A 22,267-nucleotide genomic window follows, 5' to 3' on the forward strand; every position below is an offset into this window, starting at 1 on the left:
CGATTTTTGCTTGCAAATTTGTAAAAAGTATGAAAAATGCATTTGATTCAAAGTATATTATCTAAAAAGATGCACATTTATCTTGTATTATACATAATTTCAATGAAAAAATAAGATTTTTGCATTTGTATATTAAGTTGACAACAGTGCATAATCACTTGTTGGTGATGAACGCTCCAGTTCTCCAGCAGTATTTAATATGGAACGTGTGTCATATAATAATTATAACCTCCATAAACCTCCAGGAACTATTCTGAGTGCTGGCATGTTCTCTTAAGTCACGACGTGTAAATCTAATTCTGTTTGACTGGTTCGTCGCATGTCCTTGTGTCAGAGGCCGTTCGGCGTAAATTGGGCGATTAGAGAGGCTAATTACCTCGCAAGTCTTTCACCTTGTACAGAAGTAATTCAGCGGCACGTAGAGCTGTCAGTGCCGACAGAAACAAGCGTAGTGGAGATGAGAAGCGTTCAAGTGAGCGTGGAACATCACCTGTCAGCCCGATCAAAGCGTGAAAACAGCCATGTGTGACTGTCAGTGACCCAGCAGCCTGACACGTGAAGAACTCTTTCAATGTTTAGATCGGTGTTGTTTCAGGGCTCAGGTTGTATGAGTCGCATCAAGGGTTTTTAAGTATTTCTGTCACCTGAACCTCTAATTACTTATTTGAAGTGTCTTAACATTTATAAAAACAGATTTTTGTTATGTATTTAACTCAGTATAACACATATATATATATATATTTATTTTCATGCATATATTTAAGAAAAAATGTGTTTAAATATTAAATATATTTATATTTGTTGTAAATTATCTGAATCTAAATCTATACATGTTCATTTTCTAAATATATGGTGTATTTGTGTGCATTTATATATACACATAATAAATATGCACAACACACACATATATTATGTAAACAAATCTTTTATTTTGGGTGTGATAAATCGTGATTTATCATTTGACAGCAGTCATATATGTGTGTGTGTGTTAGAGGGTGACACGGGAGTGGATTTTCAAATCTGTCCCGTCCCACTCCCGCAAAAAAAAAAGCCCGTCCCAATCCCACGGAAAAAACGGGGAGAAAATCCCGTCCCGTTCAATCCTGGAAGAATGAATCCCGTTCCCGCCCATTCCCGGGTTGTATATTTTTTGGCTGGAATCTGTCAGTTACAGTAAAAAAATAAATTAAAAAAATACAGTAGGCTACAGATTACAGCATCACAGCAAGTTTAGTTTTTTTAATTAACTGAAAGCCATCTTAAACAATGCACAATGTGCATTGCACACACATTAAAGGTGCTCTAAGCGATGCCGGGAGTCATAACTTCTTGTTGACGTTCAAATTTTTGTCAAACAAAACGGAGGCTAGCTAGACCCTCCCTCCTCCTCATCCGCGCACTAACCCCCCAAACCCCACCCCCAAATCTTTCTTGTCGGTTGTTGGCTGGAACAGTTTGTTATGTTTCGTGGTGCGGGTGAGCCCAGTTTGTTTTTCTTGTTGTTTGTGGAGCCTGTGGTGTCTAGAGAGACCGCGTTTTTTTACAGTGTGTTCAGGGGAAAGGCAGCTAGCGGATAGTGAGGAGATGTTTGCTGGATGTGACAAAAAATGTTTTGGCCTAAAAAAATGTGTGACATCACTTAGAGCACCTTTAAATTGAATGTAAATCATCCATGCTAACGGGTCACACTCAAGTTCACATGACTCTTGTAAAATGCATCTTGTTTGCTTTAATTATTTTACAGAAGCACTGAGTTTTGTTGTTATTCGGATTGCACACAAATAAACGTATACGGATTCGAAAGATTGATTACTTTTATCTATATGCCCAAAAATGATTGTTTTAACATCAAATTCCCTCGGCTCTGAGCATTTAATAATCACTCCGCTCGCGCACTGATACCAGAAACACGCTCCGCCTTCTCTCCGTGGATAAAGTATTTCAGTGTATTTCAATGTTATGTTCATAACTTAGCCTATATTAAAATAAATAAATAAATAAAATAAAATAACAGGAGAGTTTCAAAGTGGCTTTGGCTATTGTGTGCAAACTTTTTTTTCCTACCACATGCCAAACTAATAACATCTTCAGCATTAGAAGGTATAATTGTTGCTTTCTGCTGTGCAAATTTTGTTTGTGATGAAAATAACAGTACACTTTCGTCAGTTATTTTATCTACAGATCGATGCATTTATTACAGATTTCTGCTTGTTCAAAATCAGAGACAGTTGAAGTAGCACTGTAAGATAACTTTTTTAAATGCATTACTGGGAAAGCGAATGTGCTGAATCTGTTTAAATCATGCTTTAACCCGAGAATATTCAGTAAAAAAAATATTTGTGTATAAAGTTGGGGATCCAAGAGTTTTCCCGGTCCCGACCCTCTCCCACTGACATTTTTTCCTGCCCGTCCAAATCCCTTGATTAATAGTGATTTTGTTCACGCGGGATTCCCGAAAAAATGTCAGCCTCTAGTCTAGTGTGTGTTCCATAAATTCCATATAAATATAAATGTAAAAAATAAATGCTTTGAGAAAAAAAAAACCCACTTGCAGCCCTTTTCTCAAACTGCTAAACTCTAATGACCTTGTTTTTGTGTCCGTGTGTGTTTTCAGGGAACGCTGCAGCAGTTCGTGGATGATTTCTTTCGCAGTGTGCTCTGTTCTGGCACCACCGTCCCGCCAGCAGTTAAATACTTTTTCGACTTCCTGGATGAGCAAGCCCTCAGACACGAGAACGTAGACGAGGAAACCATACACATCTGGAAGACCAACAGGTGGGAGCAGCGGGCGTCTCTGCTCTCTGATTGTCTCTTCTCTCTGGAGAGCGCTCAGCATATGCTAATGCCAGCGCCGCATTCATTTATTCCGCCTGATGTGTCGCGCGGATGCGGCATGATTGACAGCTGCCGCGGAGATGTGAATAAATGTGACGAGCAATATCATCACTCCAGCAGCTTCTCCAGCGATTCTATTAAATATAAAACCGCTCTCAGCCAAACAAACACCTTAATTACGTCCCTGGTTAATTTAATTGTTCTGTTATTATACACCTTTCGTTTCTCCGCAGAGATGCGACTAGCCAATATATATTCCAGAAGCAGTCATCTGAATGAGGTTTTTTAAAAGTGGCTCACAGGAAACAAAAGCCAGAGCTGTTTAATAACCTGCTTGAAATTCCAGAGCCGTCTGTCCGTGTTCATGCTCCGACGGCGTGAGTATTGAGGGGTGGATTGAGCTAATTATTTGCTCTGTACCGAGTTTATGCTCCAACTGCAGGAAAGACTCCGTATAAAACGGATTCAATACATACAGTAATTAGCGGTGTTTGCTAAGGAGAGTATCGCTGTTGCTCTTCCCGAGGATTAGAGATTTAAAACAAAACCCTGACCGTGATAATTAATCTTTGGAACATAATTCGAGCCGCACCGTTTGACATGAATGATTCCTCTGTTACTTGACTCATTGTTTTTGACTGGAGGATGATAAAATGGTGAAAAGAAGCTTAGCAACTACTAAGAAAACATGCTGTATAAATAGACTTTAAAATGACTTAAAATATATATATATATATAATATCAGTGAGGCGATAATAATTTGTTCAAATAAAATATCAAAAGCTAGAAGCATGTTAGGCTATAATGGTTTTATTGAACAATGTATAAAACAATATATTTATACAAACATTGTTTTTACACTTTACAGCGCGAACTAACCCTCGTTTAATTTTGACTAAACAACATTTAACTCAAATGTCCACTTCATCTTTAATATCTGGCTGCTACTTTATGAAATCAGTGATACAGTCACTGTAATTTCTTGAACAAAAGAAGGTGGTCGTGAAAACATGCAAACTCAGGGCGAGCATTTATACTGAAGTCGCGATTAATAGTTAGCATATTTAGAAAAATTATGCATTCTCCTGTGTTGGCATAGGTTTTTTAATGATTTACCTTATAAATCTGATAGAATGGTGCACATTGTTCCCAGATGCACGTTATAAGCAACCATTTCAACAGTTTGTGTGGAGCAGCATTTACTGTGAACGGAGCTGTAACCTCCATGCATATAAATAAAGTGCATATTAAACCCGGAGGGCATATATTTATTTAAATGAATTCACAGTAGCATTATGCTTTATTATGATTTTTAAATGGTTTTAATATTTTGTGCAGCCTTAGAAATTGGTCTAATGATGTTGTTTTTTTGTTTTGTTTTATGAACAAATGACTGTGAAACGAAATTACAAAATTATGTTTTGGTGCAAGAAACCTTGACTATCATAAGTGAAGTATTTCTTACATATTCACAAAGCCCTATAATAATAATCTGCCTCTCTCTGCAGTTTGCCATTACGTTTCTGGGTGAACATACTGAAGAACCCTCACTTCATTTTTGACGTGCATGTGAGCGAGGTCGTGGACGCATCTCTGTCCGTCATCGCTCAGACCTTCATGGACGCCTGCACAAAAACTGAGCACAAACTCAGTCGTGTAAGTATTTGAGAATCAGCTATAAACGAACACCAGAAACACATCATTTATCGGCTTGTTCTCTCTCTTTGTTGCCTGCAGGATTCTCCCAGCAACAAATTACTGTATGCAAAGGAGATCTCCACCTACAAAAGGATGGTAGACGAGTAAGTGCTCCAGTATTGCACAGTCTCAGCCTCCAGCCGAACGCCCACAGATGGTTTACAGACTGTCTGATGCATGTTGTGCACAAAAATGCCGAGAACTTTCTCAGCGTGATCTGATTGACTGGGTTTATGCAATATCTGGGAGTCAGAGCGACAGGTTTCTGTCAGTCCTCCGGGAAAACAAGTTTTGCTTATGTTCCCAGGTGTATACATTAAGCATTTCTGAGGTAGAACTAGTCTGATAGTTTAAACGCATCAAATCAAAACTTATCTTTAAGTTACTTATGATCATGTTTTGTTTGAGAAACTTTAGCAAGTAAAAAAGATATACTTAGATCAACAACAGTATTTTCTGCTGATATTTTTAGATTTAAATGCAGTTTGCCCTGCCTAAGCCTCAAATAAAATAAGAGATGGAGATACCTTCAGACCAGTATATAAAGCAGCCAACCCTTTTCAGAGTAGGTGTTTTATGCTAGAATAATCTGCCGTTTGGAACAAACGTCTGTTGTGTTTCTCCACAGGTACTATAAAGGAATCCGGCAGATGGTGTCAGTCAGTGACCAGGAAATGAACACACATCTGGCTGAAGTGTCAAGGGTGAGTGTGTGATGGGCTTTCTGTGATTTTAGGGGAAATGAACAGACTGGTGTTGATTTAGGTTTTTTTTTCAGGAACACACAGATAAACTGAACACACAAGTGGCTCTTCATCAGCTCTACCGGTACGCCAGCAAATACTACGATGGGGTGAGTGCGCGCACACACACACACACACACACACACACACGGGTAACTGACATTAAGAAGTCGCAGCAGTGACATATACAAGCATTTTAAACTTAAGATGTAAGCTTTTTATTTTATTATTTTTATTATTTTGTATAATTAATATGCATGTCATTTTACATTAATTGACACACTATGTGGAGTAAATTGAATTTGTCACACAGCAGGACATTTTAAATAATCAGATAAAAGATGATTGAAAATGAAGGGGGGACATGAAATACACAGATACATAGACAGACAGAAAGACAGAAAAACAGATAGAGACAGACAGAGAGACAGACAGAGAGACAGACAGAGAGACAGACAGATAGATAGATAGATAGATAGATAGATAGATAGATAGATAGATAGATAGATAGATAGATAGATAGATAGATAGATAGATAGATAGATAGATAGATAGATTGATAGTGTGTATAATGTGTGTGTACTGAAAGCTCATGGTCCGTCTGTCTCTGTAGATCATCAAGTCTCTGGATGAAGATCCTGCCGCTCAGAGTAAACAGTTAACACTGAGACTGCAGCAGATCGCCGCAGCGCTGGAGAACAAAGTGACCGACCTCTAACCCTGCCAGAGAGAACGATGAGCCTACACTCTGTCTGTATTTAGCTCATCACTATAATCAGATGTTCAATTTCTTCCTGTGTAGAGACAAAGGTTTTAAGAATCGTATTCTATATTTTTTTTAATGTGCGGTCTTTATTCAGAAAGCTTTATAAGAGGAAAATAACTTTTTAAATAGATGGCCTTGTGTCAGTTTTTTTTTAAAGCTTCTGTTTGTGTGTGTGCGATTGTGTGTATGTGTGTGTAAAAGGATGCCTATATTTTGACCAAAAGGGAGCTGCCCATGTCCCTGCAGTGTGTGTGAGCCGGGGGTGTGCCTACGGTGAGGTCACATCTGGTCTCGTCCAATCAAAAGCAACTGAAGGTGACAGCAGGAATTGCGTGGGATGTGTTCGTAACAGCATACTAGCATACTACCAATACTGTTTCTGCAGTATGTACTGTATGTGTAGGGTGTGCAAATGTTCTTTAACTGTAACATTTGCCAAAACATACAGTCAGATTTACCGCTGTTATTCGGTGTGTTTTTCCATTGACACATCCATGCTGAAATTTCGCAAATGAGACCACACGTTCAAATTAGAGTACACTGCACTAGGTACTATATCCCACAATGCAATGCACTCATCTTGGCCTTTGATTTCTAGCGTGATCTAATATCATCTATCATTATTAACAGCTCCTTTTAAACTCATTATTTGAGTAAAAATTGGGACATTTCTACACAAAATAGTGTATGTTATTCCAAACGTATCAAATGGCCTTCCATTTCATAACCACTTATTTCAGTTCAACCTTATGAACTCACTAGTAGATCCACAGAAAATCAAAACAGGCAATAATAAAGAAAAAATAAGTTTGTCATGAGGCATTTCTTTTTTTAGCGCATGAGTACCTGTGAAAAGTCTTTTTTTCAGAAAATCGTTTTATTTTGAAAGCTTCACTACTGACTGAATTTATTAAGTAAAGCACAAATTGATGATGTACAGGACAGATTTTTGGCTGTTCCTGATAGAAATGTGTTTCTTTCTGAGACAGGCTCTGTGCAAGATTGTAAATGCTCTGCTTGCATAGACTGTGTTTCTGGCATAAGATGGTTGAGCAAAGCTGAGAGGATTGACTGAAAACTTCTCGTCTGACTCTTTGCAGCTCTGTTGGAAAGGTTTTAGATGTGCGATCTGGATCGTTAATGGCTTTATTTTGGCAGGGAGGATAATGACACATTCATTTGTTTTGTTATTCGCCACTAAACAAGATGGTACTATAGCACTCAGCCAAAATTCTGCTCCTAGAGACGCTTTTATCTTTGGACAAAACCTTTTTTACAGCTATGTGACATTTGCAATTGATGAGTGTCTTAAAGACGTCAAAAAAAGGCTTGGAGCTTTTTGTTTTGTTACTGGCTGAAAAAAAAAATCGAATTGCTACTGCGAATCGGAGCAGGTTTGTATAATTTAGAGGAAAGGGACAGTCTCATTCTAGAGAACATTGTGGACTGTAGGACATTCATGCATATACACTACCGTTCACTACCGTAAATATTTAGATATATTATTCCAATTTAAAATAATGGTTTTCTATTTGAATATATTTTCAAAAGTAATTTATTCCTGTGATGCAAAGCTGAATTTTCAGCATCATTACTTCAGTCTTAAGAGTCACACGATCCTTCAGAAATCATTCTAATATGATGATTTGGTGCTCAAGAAACATTTCTTAATACTACCAATGTTCAAAACAGTTGTGCTGCTTCATATTTTTGTGGAAAATGTGATACTTTTTTGATGAATTTTAAGTTTACAACAACATTTCATTGAAACATTATATTTTGTAATGTTATAAGTGTCTGTACTGTCAAGTTTGATCAATTCAATGCATCCTTGCTGAATAAAAGTATTAATATCCTTTTTTTTTTTTTTTTTTCGCGCACTTGAACTTTTGAACGGTAGTGCATATGTTTACACCAAGCAATAAGGTACTATAATATCAAAGCTAAAAGGTTTTGTTAGGAGTTACAATGTTCAACTGTCCTACATACAGTAAAAATATTTTTTAATCCACCTCTTGCCAGAAAATATAGTCCCTGACATATAAACTAATTAGTTTTGTCAGCATTTTAAGAGTACTTTAGCATACAGTCGTTAGCCTCCAAGCTAACAGACATTAAATAAAAACCACAAAACTCCCAATTGTACTTTCACAGGGTGTTTAAACAGGTTTTCTGTGAATGTGAATGCCCACTGAATTCAAGTTTTTAGCAGTTCAGGGAGTTTCACGGCCTCCTCTATGGAAGTGGCCTGATCTCGCTGGCCGTTTCTGATCTGAGAGCAGCGGTATCATGATAGCAGATGGCCTGCGATGTCAGACGCTGAGAGTTGGGCAGAGCTGCTTGGCGTGAAGTGCTTGGCACGGGCCGGCATTCCCTCTCTCTTCACGTCTGCTTTAATACAACCACCAGGAGCTGTGTTTGATCGTAACTGCATGCATCATTCTGACTCTGCTTTCAAATCTAGCCTTGCCAATTACTCTTTGTTTTTAACCGGATAGTTCACTTAAAAAAGATAAGTGTAATCATCATTTACTCACCTTCATGTTGTTCCAAATATCATACACAAAAGAATATGGCTAGGATGAAAAAATTTATTCAAAACTTTTTTTTTTTTAAATGAGAATCTTCTTAAATGCCAAGAATCGATATTGACGCTTGAACACAACTTCACTTAACATTATTTGATTATTTGGAGCGTGCCTCCAAACTAATAAATCGCAATAAGCATGTTACTTTTGATATGAAACAAGGTCTTAGCTTTCAAATTCTCACAATAAATAGATCACTGTAGCGCCTCAGTTCAAACTGCAGAGCGGAAAGCAAATCATCTTCCACTTTACTAAAAATTAGGATGAAATAAACATGAACGAACATATGAAGGTATGTTGAAAGATACGGTACAACTTGCTAAAATGCCAAATGTGTCTCATGTAATTGCAGTCGTATTAGAAAGACGTAAATAAACAGAGTCACGTAATGTGCATTTATCTCAGGAAAGCCATTCAATGTCTATAAACTCAACAGTTAGGAAGAAAAAATAACTCCAAGTGGAACATTTTGTTAATTATATGACCTATATTACATATTTATTATATTTTTATTTCACCTGTACCTCATTATTTAAAAAATACGTTTAAGCTTTTATGATGGCCACCATTTAGACCTTAATGTATACAAATCCGTTGTCCATTTTTACCTTAAAACTGTTTAAACCTTTAATATTTATAGTGACAAACCAACTGACTGGTTCCCCTTCAGCATTAGTAGAATTTTTATTAATCAAATTCAAACCTAGATCAGAACTGAATTGAAGTTAATGAATCAAATTGAATTGTGAAATGTATTTATCTCTTTTTTTTTCTAAAGAATCATAAAAAGACAAAAAGGACATAAAAAACTAAAAAAAAACTCCTCCTTTTATGTTCCGCCAGAAAAACAAAGCATATTACAGATTTGGAACGACATGACAGTGAGTAAATAATTTTCATTTTTTAGGATGAACTCTCCGTTTAAAGCACAAGCACAGATGCAAGTCTTCGTAGTTGAGTGTAAAACGCTTCTTTTAACGCCTTTCTGTAGCCAAAACGTGCCTTAAAAAGTGTTAAATGTGATGGTATGGTGTTGAAGACGTCAGGGTGGGTGGGGTTTCGGTAGTCCTGGGGCGTGTAGAGGTCAGAGGTCGTGGCGTATGTGAAGTGTGGTGTTAGACATCAGTAAGTGCAGTATTCAGAGGTGTGCTGTAGCCAGAATATGCCAATATATTTGAACATGCTGTATGTATAGAGCAAAAGCGCCGTTTTGAATATCTTTTGGGTGTTTGTGGTGAGTGTGTGCTTTTTAGGAGTTTTACTGCATTGGGAAAAATGCTCGAGCTGAATAAATGTGTGGAGGAGAATGTCAAAACGTTCCCTCCGGACAGCTGCCATTACATTTTGGTCTTTATGCAAAACTAATTATTGATTAGCACAAATGTTTTTATTATTGTACCGATCCGAAATTGTGTTTCAATGGTGTGTATGAACAAACAATCTGTACACAACCTTTTCTTACTGCTGTGCAGTTAATATTTTATGTCCTAAAGAAAATATATGCCTTTGTATTAAAATACAATTCTGTCTACACTGTCCACCTGTGCATTATGCTCTGAGAAAGCTTGTTTGTTGTTGTTGTCAACATCTTTTTTTTCCCCTTTCCCTTTGTGAATGTGCCGAGAGCAAAGTGTTGTGGGATTGCGGAGGACTACGAGTGCTCCTTGTCGACTCAGAGGACTGATTTCTTATGTGTGACCATCTGATCCTTATATGAATAAATATACACCTCCATTTCTCAGGTGTTGGGTTTCGCCTCTTTTCTGGCCCCTGATCTGGAGGGTCTCTAATAAATCAGAGACCTTTCATGATGAGACTTACATGGGATGAGATTTTAATGTCTTTCGAGAGGAGTGGAGCACAAGGATGAAGCTTCAAGAACCAGATTTTAAATAATATAATATTAAATATGAATATATATATATTTATAAATATAATGTTCTTAATAAATACTATATAAATATTACTAAAATAACATTGTTTATTAACATGAACATGATCTGTATAGGCCCCAAAATATGAAGAAATAATAGTGTTTGGCCTCTAAATGTCTCTTAAATTGATTCCATGCTTTCAGCAGTCAATCAATTACCACACAGACCATCTTTATCCTATTTTTGTATAGTTTTGGTAATGTTTTTTGAGGATGAAGGTGTGTTACATAATCTGAACATCTGCTTAACTTGATTAACTTCTAAATTTATTGTACTGTACAATGCAACATAATAGAGATCAAATTTATGCAAAAAAAGTGGTAATGGAACACAGCTTGTACCAACCTAGAGTACAAGTACAAATTGCTGTCAGTGTGAACCAGGGGCGAGGCTACATAAGGGCCAGGGTGGCACTGGCCCACTCAAACTGACGGCTGGCCCACCCAATCAGAACAGACAAAAAAAAAAAAAAAATGTGGGAAAGCCGAAAAAAAATCATGCATATGTGACATACTAAACACTTAAACACGTACATGAAGTTTCATAAAAATAACTACTGTAGAGCCAAAACCTTTTCATATAATTGCCTTACTGCAACAGCCAATCAATAAGCTTATTAGCACTGTTTAGCCAATCGCGTATTGTTGGGGGGTGGGAAGATGAGTTTACGTCTGCTAGTGAAGTAAACTTTTAACACGCATTACACAAGATGAGCATGTCGAAACAGACATCTTTAATTAAATATATATATATAAAAAACAAGAACATAACCTGAAACATCAACATCAACCCGGGCTAATCGTCTGAAACCAGCTGATTTATCCACACTTGATGAACCACCTGCTCTGCCCTATTTACGGAGTAATATTGCTTTTACGCCAGTTTTCGCGAAAAATAAACTGCAAGTCTAGTCTTTTGCTGCTAAGTGGTACACAAAGTTTTGACGTGTCCCCCACACTTTTAATATCATTGAAATTCGTCCCCCGCACCTTTTCAGAAGGCGATATGAACATCACTGAAAGCTAAGCTCTCCTGCAATGTGTATTTCATTCATGCTCGAAGCTGGAGCTCGGCTCGCTCTCGCGCTAAAAGTCATAACAGGAAACTCCTAATATGGACAACAGCGTCCAGCTATCGCTGTATGAAAACAGTTGTTTTCACAGAAAAACAGACACTTTTGGAAACACGAAGACATTTAACATACGACTGCAACAAAATATGGTTTTTCAACTCATCTCCAGCAGGTGATAAAGTATATGAACAATGCAGTGCTAATTGACATAGCATTTATTACAGTATAGAAACTATTATAACTTATGTGAAAAAAGCGTTTGTAGTATATAAAAAAACATTATTATTTGTTATTGTCCAGTAGTTATAGATTTCTAAGCCAATTATCAATGCGCATATCCACTACCTGTCAAGTCTCTTCTGTTCACCAAGCCTGTATTTATTTGATCAAAAGTACAGCAAAACAGTAAAATTGTGAAATATTTTTACTAGAATATTTAATGTTTTATATTTGAATATATTTCAAAATGTAATTTATTGAGATTTCAAAGCTGATTTTTTTAGCATCATTTCTCCAGTCACATGATCCTTCAGAAATAATTCTGATATTCTGATTTGCTACTCAAAAAAATTAAATAATAATAATGATAATGTTGAAAACAGCTGGGTAGATTTTTTTTTCAGGTTTCTTTGATGAATAGAAAGTTCAGAAGAACGGCATTTATCTGAAATATAATAATTTTGTAAAATGATGTCTTTATCATCACTTTTGATCAATTTAAAGAATCCTTCCTAAATAAAAGTATTCATTTCTATAATTTCTTTTCCAAAAAATATAAATTATACTGACTCTAAGATTTTGAATGATACACTGTATGATGTTGCAAAGTCTTTTTATTTCACATAAATGCTGATCTTTTGGTTTTAAATATTGGTAATCAGGATATTAGAATGATTTGATTTTTGAAGGATGTGACACAGAAAACTGGAGTAATGATGCTAAAAATTCACCTTTGATCACAGGAAAAATGGTTAAATATATTCGAATTGAAAAGTTATTTTAAATAGTAAAAATATTTCACAATATTACCTTTTTTTTAGCTGTACTTTGGATCAAATAAATGCAGGCTTGGTGAGCAGATGAGACTTCTATAAAAACATTAAAAATCTTACTCTTCAAAAACTGTTGACTGGTAGGCTATATAGATTACAGAAATGTTATATTGTAATGTTTTATATATATATATATATATATATATATATATATATATATATATATATATATATATGTATATGTAATTTCTGTCCCCCACGTTTGAAAAGATGGTTCGCCCCTGAATGTAGCAACATCTGATCGCTCTCAAAGTATAATGCTGTCAGAAATTTGGCCGTGGCACAGTAAGTTAGTGAACCAGGTTATTCCAGTTTAAAATGAACACAATTACTGAACACTGATGTCTTGCTACAGTGGTCATATAGCTGTACAATATCTATATTTGTCTTCCTTGTAGCTGCTTGTAAAAGTATTTTGTTGTATATTCATGAATTTGTTGGCTAACAATCAATCACATTTAACTTATCTGAACTGTATAGTGATTTTATCCTATATTGTAAAATTTGTGTAATTTGAGAGTAGTCATTCAGGTCCACCCTATTCCACCAAGGTCCACTCAGTTTAAAATTTCTGACCTCGCCACTGGTGTGAACTAGAGTTGTGACGTTCGCGAACGAACCGATTCTTTTGAACGGCTCATAAACATGAACGATGGGAGCCGAGTCGCGGCTGGAGGGGAGCCGTTCTTTCTGTCGTTCTTTTTTCCTATGCGTGTTTCACACAGATACACACAAATGAGCTCCCCCCGCGAGACAGAACAGTTATGGGGGAGGGGCGCACCCAGCGCAGGCAACCCCTTTATAGCGTGATGATATTAGTTATTAGTTGTGCACACATCCTTCACGTGAGTACATGGCGACAGCCCGCTCTACACACTTTAGGCTTCAAAAACACACTTCAGGAGTCTACAGGTGACGTCACGGACACTACGTCCATGTTTTTATACAGTCTATGGTGTGAACCCACAGTTAATGTGAATTTGTCAGTCTGTTTCTGTTTTGTAGCCACGCCCACACTAGAAAGCCATTGGCTGAAAAAGCTAGCTTCACAGTCGCTGAAATCAGTGACTTTAACTGAAAATGAATGACTTTTGGTTGTTTTGTGGTTGAAAACTATGGAAGCTTATACAAAATTGTGACCCCCCCCCCCCCCCCCCCCACACACACACACACACAATTACCAGTTTTTCTCACAATTCTTAATTTTGTTCCTCACAATTGCAGGTTTCTGGGTTGCATTTTTTTTTTTTAATGGTGTTAATTTTTTTTTTTTTTCTGTGGCGGAAATAAGCTTTTATATGATGCTATTATTACAACTCCAGGATTAAACCAGGATCCTCTTTTTATTTGGTCAATCAAATAATTGTTTTCTCTTTTGTTATGGAAGTAAATGGCTACCCCTAAAATTCTTCAGTATCTTCTTTGGTGCTTAACTTTACAAGTCTGGAACAACTTGAGGGTGAGTAAATAACACAACTTATATTTTTGGGTGAACTATCCCTTTAAAATTAGTTGCTGTAGAAAAATTGCATTAAAAAATTAGAAAAAAATTAGAGCATCATTCAGAAAGCATTTTGTAACAGGGAGTGGAGGAGGAAAGGTGGGACCGTATCAAAACCAACTCACCTGAAGTCCTGAGTCCATAACACATGGACCTGAGGAGTCAGTGGCAAACCAAAATACTTCAATCAGATTATCAGAAATCTCCTCACGACTTACATCGCAGACTCAAATCTAATCACACCTCTCTCTTATTAGATTTCAGATGAAATGAAGACAGTTTAAATATAAACCCTTCACCTTTTATATCTCTTGACTTATGTAAGTTCATAAAGTCCCTGTAATAAGAATTATATGAGTCTCTGTCTTCTAGTTAAACACGGGAAAGAGCCAGTCTGGATGTGTGGGACTCTCTCTTTCATAAGAGCTTCTGCTACCCATGATTCTATAACCGAATTAATCCCATCAGACCATGCGGCCCCCCTGCATGGGCGCTGAATTAACTTAGTCACGATTCCATGCAACTGGGCTTCAGCCTCAAAAAACAGCTCCGGATTTCCACACACTGGGAAAATAAGAAGATCGGGCCCTTTCATTCTCACTGTGAGAGCCATCACTCAAGGAAAGCCCGCTCTGGCAGGTGTTTGTGTTTGTATTCACCTGCAGTGGTGTCTCACCCTCAGATATTAATGAGATTTCTTCTGCTGTGCCTTAAAGGGAGACATAGGCCCTCCAACCGCACACACTCAAGGAATCTCCCTTGGAAGCGGTCTAAGAAAAGCTCAGAAACCGAAAGAAGGAATTGTTGTTATTAATAATGTAGTGCTTGACCACAAACAGCTGCAGCTTGTGGACGTGTTCAAAGCATCTCCCTGGACTCCCTGGTAGAAGAGATATTGTATCTCAATGGGACCTTCCTGGTTAAACAAATAAAATTAAAAAAAAAGAATCTGCATATCTCACAGGAGCCAGAGGGAGAGCTTGAACCTGAATGGGGTTGTTGTTCCTCGCGTCCAGGGACATCTACTCTACTCCAGCTTGTAAGAAAGTTCACTTCTTTCTGTTTTCCCCTTCGGGCGAAATGAACCAGCCTTATGCACTGGCAGAAGACCAACTGCATCTGCATGTAAATGTCAAATTTCATCCAACTGTATTATTATTAATGCATTCAGAGCCATTAACCAAAACAATACTACAGGAATCATAAATAACTAATGGCTCGACTTGTTGCCTATGGGATGAATCAAAAATTTAGTGTACTCACAGTTTTATCTGGAAACAGTAACATAAACTCAAGTGTGCACTGTCAGCAATATCTGGAGTCACCTTGAAGGAAAGTAGTAATGAGAAATAAAATATGTTTAGTTAAAGGACGTGTATCACATACAGAAAAGAAAATGTATGAATGTAAACATAAACATACATTTATGCAAATCTCGTGGCCTCTCATATAAGAAATAATACATCCATGAATAGCATCCAGAAATATGTCATTACCATACAGCCTGTGTATGTCAAGTTTGATCCAATGAGATGACTGAGAGAGCGGTTACGTGTCTCTGGTTTAGCCAATGAATACAATGAATACAGAGAGGGCAGGACTTCAGCGAGTAGCGCAGTGGTTGATTAAGATTTGCTCTTGTATTCTTATGCGCACCAAATGCTTATTTTTTAATTAGGGATAATGTTTATTATCTAATACGGGATAAACATCTGCAGCTCAGGTAGCTTAAGCTCGAATTCCATCTTGAATAAATATTATGAGACATGTATGTGTGAGCGTGACGGCGTTTGTCTCCAAGACACTTCAAGAAACTGTGCAAAGTTTTAAGCACTTGTGTAAAAATGCTGTAAAGTGAGGATGACGTCAAAAATAATGCAATAAATAGATTTTATTAATGAACTTCTATTAACTTAACTAAAGTAAATCAACATTTGGTGTGACCACAATATGCATTAAAAAAAGCTTTGGTCCTTGGTGCACTTAAGCATTGTTTTTCGGGTAGCTTTGCAGGTAACGTTAGGTTTCTTGAAGTGTCTTGGAGACATTACCACAGATCATCTGGATTGAGTCTGTCTCCATTTGTTCTGTTTCTTCATGTTATTCCAGACAGACTGATGATGATCAGATCACATCTGTGTGTCACTCAAAAAAAATATTTTTGCTATTAATTAAAATGAGCACATACAACACAACTCTTGGTAAAAATGGTTTCAACTTAATTTTATTTAACATAAACAATGTAATTTTTAAAAAATTAGGTTTACAACATTTTTTTTAATTGAGTCAACAAGAATATTTTTGGTTCGTCTTAACCCGGATGCACGTCATCAACGGAAACGGATGCAGATGGATTGTTCAGCAGGGAACATGTGAGATGGGTAAGTGGCCATTTTTTTTTAATATATCACCGTCCATCTAATTTGATTTAATTAACAAACTAATTAAAATATGCTTTGTTAACATCTTGTTGCATACCAGAAAGTTATTTTTCTATAAGCACTGTATGAAAATAGCTCTTAAGTGTGTCGTTTGTAGCTGGTGTTAGGTTTCTGGATTCAGCACTTGGTGCAGACATTTTTTTTAATATATATATTTATTTTCTTACTAAAAGTATCAAAGAACGTTAGCATGAAGAATTGCTGAACAGAGAGAACAGAAAACCCTTCAGTACCATGAATTAATGTATAAAACCAGGGCCATAAGACACACCTGGTAATTAGAAATGTCCAAACTGTCCACTAGGATTTTAAATTCTTACTCTGCATTCAGCTGTTGTTAGGGTGACAAAAAAGTTTCAAACGTATATTTTAGGTCTTCCTCATCTATATTTAATTTATCGCTAGTCATTGTTAAAACTATTGAGATGCCAATTTAAAGCGCACAGCAGCCAATCCAAGGCTTTAGATTAGTCACGCTTCACGTGCTCGTGACTGAATTCACCGCGTTCACGGAGTCTCTCGTCTTAAACAACAAATAGTGTTTTAGCGACGTAAGTACTACATTTCGCTGCTTCGGTAATTGTAAGTGGAGTTTTTGCATTTCTTTTGCTAGATTATGGTCATGGACCGACATTATGTCTGTGTAGGCAGCTAATAACGTTATGTTTCTCCAAGCGCTTGTATGTGTAAATTAATGTTATTCTGTTACTTGCGATTAATATATCGAGGAATAATCGACAATAATGATTTCTGTCATAAATAAATTGGCACCCTCACACTGTACTAAATACTTTTTTTTTTCTTTGTAGCATTTTAAACTTTTTTTCTTTGCTGAATTGCCCATAAACAAGACCTCTCTAACTTATGTCTTCAGATAAATGCTGTATTTCATCGGATCACAACCCTTCATTTACAGTCCAAAATTCCTGTCCAAACTGGATCGGTTCTCTGATCTGCTAAAAGTGTTTAGAAAAAAAGATTCAAGATGTGATGGTGCCAATGTCTCAGGTTGTATTATTATTTTTATTTCACTTTTTTTTATATATTGCTTTTTAATACAAGCTATTGATATAGATAGTGCTCTGTAATGCATAATGGCCCAGAGATGTGTATTGGAGGGTGTCAAATGTATGAATATCAGAAACTTAAAAAATGTTTTGTCTGTTTTCTTATAATGCCACCATGGAGACCAAGCAATAGTTCATTCTCAAGGGGCATAGCATCTACCTGAATGAAGATGAATGTGATGGAGTATTTGGTGAGTATAGAGTTATCTTTCATTACAAACAGTTATCACAAGTAATAACAAATTTGACCTTGCAAAAGACGTGACATGAACTGCGCCTAAAATTTTTTTTTCAATTTAAAAGCAGAGACACTTTCTTTTATATATTTACACATTTGTATGTTTAAATATCAAAAGATATTCCCCATCAAGACTGCTGATGGGGAAAGAGTTAATGTTAAATATTTAATTTTAAAATATTGAGTAATTGTAAAGCTCAGATATGAATTAAATGACTGATGTTAACTTCACTTTAAACCTTTGTACTCCACACAGCCACTGGTTTAGGTTTACGTGATGTGATATCCTGTTTCTTAAGCACAGTTCTTAATAGTCAAGTCGATTCACCTTTATTTATATAGCACTTTACACAATACACATTGTCAAAGCAGCATTATTAAACAGGAAAATAGTTTGTCGATAATGCAAGAGGACAATAACAAACAGACAGTTTTTTTTTTTTATTAGCTAAAGTCAGTTCATTGATTATTCAGTGATGTCATCATCCACTTCAACTCTCTTCCAATAGTGTCTGTGCAATCAGTCAAGCATCCCCAACTAACCAAGCCAAAGGTGGCAGTGGCAAGGAACCAAAACTTAATTGGTGACAGAAATGGAAAATAAACCTTGGGAGAAACTTTACTTAGTCGGGGGGCCAGTTCTCCTCTGGCCAGATAGAAACAGCAGTTTAATTCCAGGCTATACCTTTAACATACAAAGTAATTACATTCCGTTTGTTCAGTAATAAAGTAATTTATTTTATGCAAGGCACTTGTTTAGGTGAATGGCATTGCATCCATGTATGTTGGTTTGAAAATAAAGTGACTACCGTATTTTCCGCACTATAAGGCGCACTTAAAAGCCTTTAATTTTCTCAAAAAACGACAGTGCGCCTTATAATCCGGAGTGCCTTATATATGGATCAAGGCGCTCTGTCAAAATGTTGACATTCCGTTTAGCACAGCTCCATCTAGTGGATGCATAACGCAAACCCAGTCAAACGTTTGACTGCAGTATCTTCTATTCTATGCGCATTATAATCCGGTGCGCCCTGTATATGAAAACAGTTCTAAAATAGGCCATTCATTGAAGGTGCGCCTTATAATCCGGTGCGCCTTATAGTGCGGAAAATACGGTATAATGATTTTATAGATAAAATTAAACATACACAAACCTGTATTTTTGCAAAGATTTGCACCAATTTGGTGGTGCCAAGGACTGCGCTGTTCTTAAGAAAATGGAAAAAAGCTTGTGCTTAGTAACTTAACCGTTTTCAGAGAATGGGTGAAGGGTGTGCTGTCAACGGTTGTTTTAATTGTGCCCAGTTTTTGTTAAAAATAAGTAATATTGATTTGGAATAAGTATCGGTAACACTTTAGAATAATGGTTCATTAGTTAATGTTAGTTAACTGCATTAGTTAACATGATCTAAGCAAGAACTATCCTTCTACAGCATTTATTGATCTTAGTTGGTTAATTTCAACATTTACTAATGCATTATTCAAATCAAAAGTTGTGCTTGTTAACATTATTTAATATACTGTGAATTAGCGTGAACTAACAATGAATAACTGTATTTTCATTAAGATTAACAAAGATTAATAAATACAGTAATGTATTGTTCATTGTTTGTTCATGTTACTTAATGAATTAACTAACATTAACTAATGGACATTATTCTAAAGTGTTACCAAAGTATCAATGGCTCTTGAAACTGGTCCGTACATGTACTACATTTTCAAATATTTTGATTGAAATTGAGAATATCTGGATTTTATCAATCTAGTTTGTTAATGTCATTAATCTAAATGAATTGAATTTTTTTGGGGGGGGCGGGTTCCAATTCAAACAGTCACTGAGTGATAGTTAGAGATTTTAAGGTAGCATAGTTATTCATTGTTGTGATATTGACAAAGGCACTGTATTCTTTTCCTTTATAAAGTGGAACACAGTCTGCCAAAGGGGTTGGGTTGGGTTGTGATCTGGTGACCGAAGGGCATAGCATTGTTTTAAAATGGCTCGTGACTGTATGAATGTGCTGTGGAAGTAGAGTTGTTCACTGAAAATAACTGGGTTGTTTCTCTCCAAAAATGCGTATTTTCAGTGTCACATTATTGCATTTTATTACACTACCGTTATTTATTAATGATTTAGAACTATTCCATTGAGGTCCACAAGTCTAAAGTGGGAAGTCGTGGCCTAATGGTTAGAGAGTCAGACTCCCAATCGAAAGGTTGTGAGTTCGAGTCCCGGGCTGGCAGGAATTGTTGGTGGGGGGAGTGCATGTACAGTTCTCTCTCCACCCTCAATACCACGACTTAGGTGCCCTTGAGCAAGGCATCGAACCCCCAACTGCTCCCCGGGCGCCGCAGCATAAATGGCTGCCCACTGCTCCGGGTGTGTGCTCACAGTGTGTGTGTGTGTGTTCACTGCTCTGTGTGTGTGCATTTCGGATGGGTTAAATGCAGAGCACAAATTCTGAGTATGGGTCACCATACTTGGCTGAATGTCACTTCACTTTTTTTTTTTTTTTAAACAAGCGGAGTACACATTTCTTAATGGCTGTATTGCAGTTTTCATAAAAAAAAGAAACATGCCGTATAAAAATCTAAACTTGTTTTTTTTTATATGCCATACATTTACAATTTTGTATTTTTTTTCCCAAAGGATGATAACCATGCAAGAACCGAAGCGGACATCAAGAAGACCTTTTTGGGATTCTGTGATGTAAAGCATGAATTTGCTGATGCAACAGAAGACCCTGAAGATATCGGCATTGTGCTGGAAGATGTGGAGGTGCTCTCTGGTTTAGGTAATGTAGCATTGGCTACAGCCATGCTACTTGGACTAATATACTTTTTAAACCTTACTTATCCACGAGTTTCATTAAACTTTTAAGGTGCTCCAAAAAATTATTCTTGAGCGGGACTCGCGTAAATTGTCTGCCAAAGCACAGGCGCAGAAAACTAAACTCTTCACTTAGGTGTGCGGTGTTTGAGGATCCCTTTGTGAACGCTGTGTTTTATTTCCTTGTATGCTCATGTGTTTTTGTTGTGCCTGAATTTTTGCACGATGAGCAGAGGTGATTAAGTCTCTCAATCTCATTTAATCTCATGTTTAAAAAAAAAAACAAAATAAAATAAAATTTTGTTGTTTTCTTATATGCTCATGTTTTATTTGCATTGTCATGTTTTAACTTAGTGAGCATGTTTAATTGCCATATTTGCAGTTTTAAGCAAGAAGACACGCAAGGTTAAATGTGCTCATGTTTTAAATACAGATTTTTACAAAATGAATTGACTAACATATTGACTTTCTTCACAGTAGACTATAGGTATACATTAAAAAGGTTTTAAATTAATAGAACACAAGTATTTGACTTTCATTTGGAAGTAACTGGAGAGTCAAGATGTGTAATGATTAAAAAACTTTCTAGTATGCAGTACAAAAATGTTTGTAGTTGACATTGCATTGTTAGACATGACCAAATTGAATGTAGTTAACATGGCATTATTTTATATAGTAGGCATGATAAAATTCAGAGTAGTTAACCTGACAAAATGTTCTCTATGAGGCATGGCAAAACTTAATCTAGTAGGAATGACCAATTTTCTTTTTGTAGTCTTGACTAAAAGAATTTAAGTTTATACAACAAGATTACAACAAATCGTTTCAAACTAATTCGATATTGTTTGGAAAATGTAATTAAACTTCGTGGAAAAGTTTACTCAAATTTTTTTTAATTTCGTTCAACAAATTTTTTTTTTTTGAGTGTGGGGAACTGGCTTTCTGCAAACAAAAATCTCACTGCATTATTACAATTAAGTAAACTGATATTTCCTACTGACACACAGCAAAAGAGAGAAATAACTGACATAAAACCATTTTTTGTTGGTGAAAATACTAGTGGCCTAAGACCTTTGCACAGTACTGTATAGAAGTACAGTATATATGAACACTTAAAATGTGTGTTATTACTCAAATTAAATTATAAATGTAAACGCAAAATTAAGTCAGTGTGTTTCCTAACTTTCCAAGTTGGGTAAGCAGAAAAAAATCCCTGTTGATGAGCCCCTGTTGTTATAATGATTAGACATCAGGACAACGCAAAGTAAAAATGTAGTCTTTAAAGTGAGTTTCAGCAGATAATATCTTTATGTGTGAGCTGATCAGAGCTGTGTTGTGTGGATGGAATCAGAGGAGTTGTGGAAAGAAACCCTCGTCGCACGCTTGAAATACTTCTGTCAGAGACAACATGGAGTTTGAAGACCTTGTTTTCAGCTCAGAAGTGTTGTAGACAGGTGGCTGTTGCAGGTCTGTGGTGGTGTTTGTGTAATTGGCAGTGTGATGTG

General features: G+C 36.4%; 1 protein-coding gene and 1 long non-coding RNA gene across 3 annotated transcripts in view; both read left to right on the plus strand.

Annotated features, from left to right (window-relative positions):
* The window catches only part of plxnb2b (plexin b2b), a 161,379-nt gene extending 153,914 nt beyond the window's left edge, over positions 1-7,465 (plus strand). For both annotated transcript variants that reach the window (XM_059536883.1, XM_059536884.1), the window contains 6 exons: positions 2,615-2,775; positions 4,344-4,491; positions 4,573-4,637; positions 5,162-5,237; positions 5,312-5,386; positions 5,890-7,465. In XM_059536883.1, coding sequence (XP_059392866.1) covers positions 2,615-2,775; positions 4,344-4,491; positions 4,573-4,637; positions 5,162-5,237; positions 5,312-5,386; positions 5,890-5,994 — 630 coding nt within the window. In that variant the 3' untranslated portion in view covers positions 5,995-7,465. The remainder of the gene's footprint in view (positions 1-2,614; positions 2,776-4,343; positions 4,492-4,572; positions 4,638-5,161; positions 5,238-5,311; positions 5,387-5,889) is intronic.
* A 10,108-nt stretch (positions 7,466-17,573) lies between these two features.
* On the plus strand, positions 17,574-21,209 carry LOC132124882 (uncharacterized). Its single transcript, XR_009426803.1, has 3 exons — positions 17,574-17,638; positions 17,819-17,888; positions 20,583-21,209. It is a non-coding gene; the product is annotated as an uncharacterized LOC132124882 (long non-coding RNA).
* Positions 21,210-22,267: the final 1,058 nt, after the last annotated feature.

Source organism: Carassius carassius, chromosome 43 (assembly GCF_963082965.1).
Source record: "Carassius carassius chromosome 43, fCarCar2.1, whole genome shotgun sequence".
Lineage (NCBI taxonomy): Eukaryota > Metazoa > Chordata > Actinopteri > Cypriniformes > Cyprinidae > Carassius > Carassius carassius.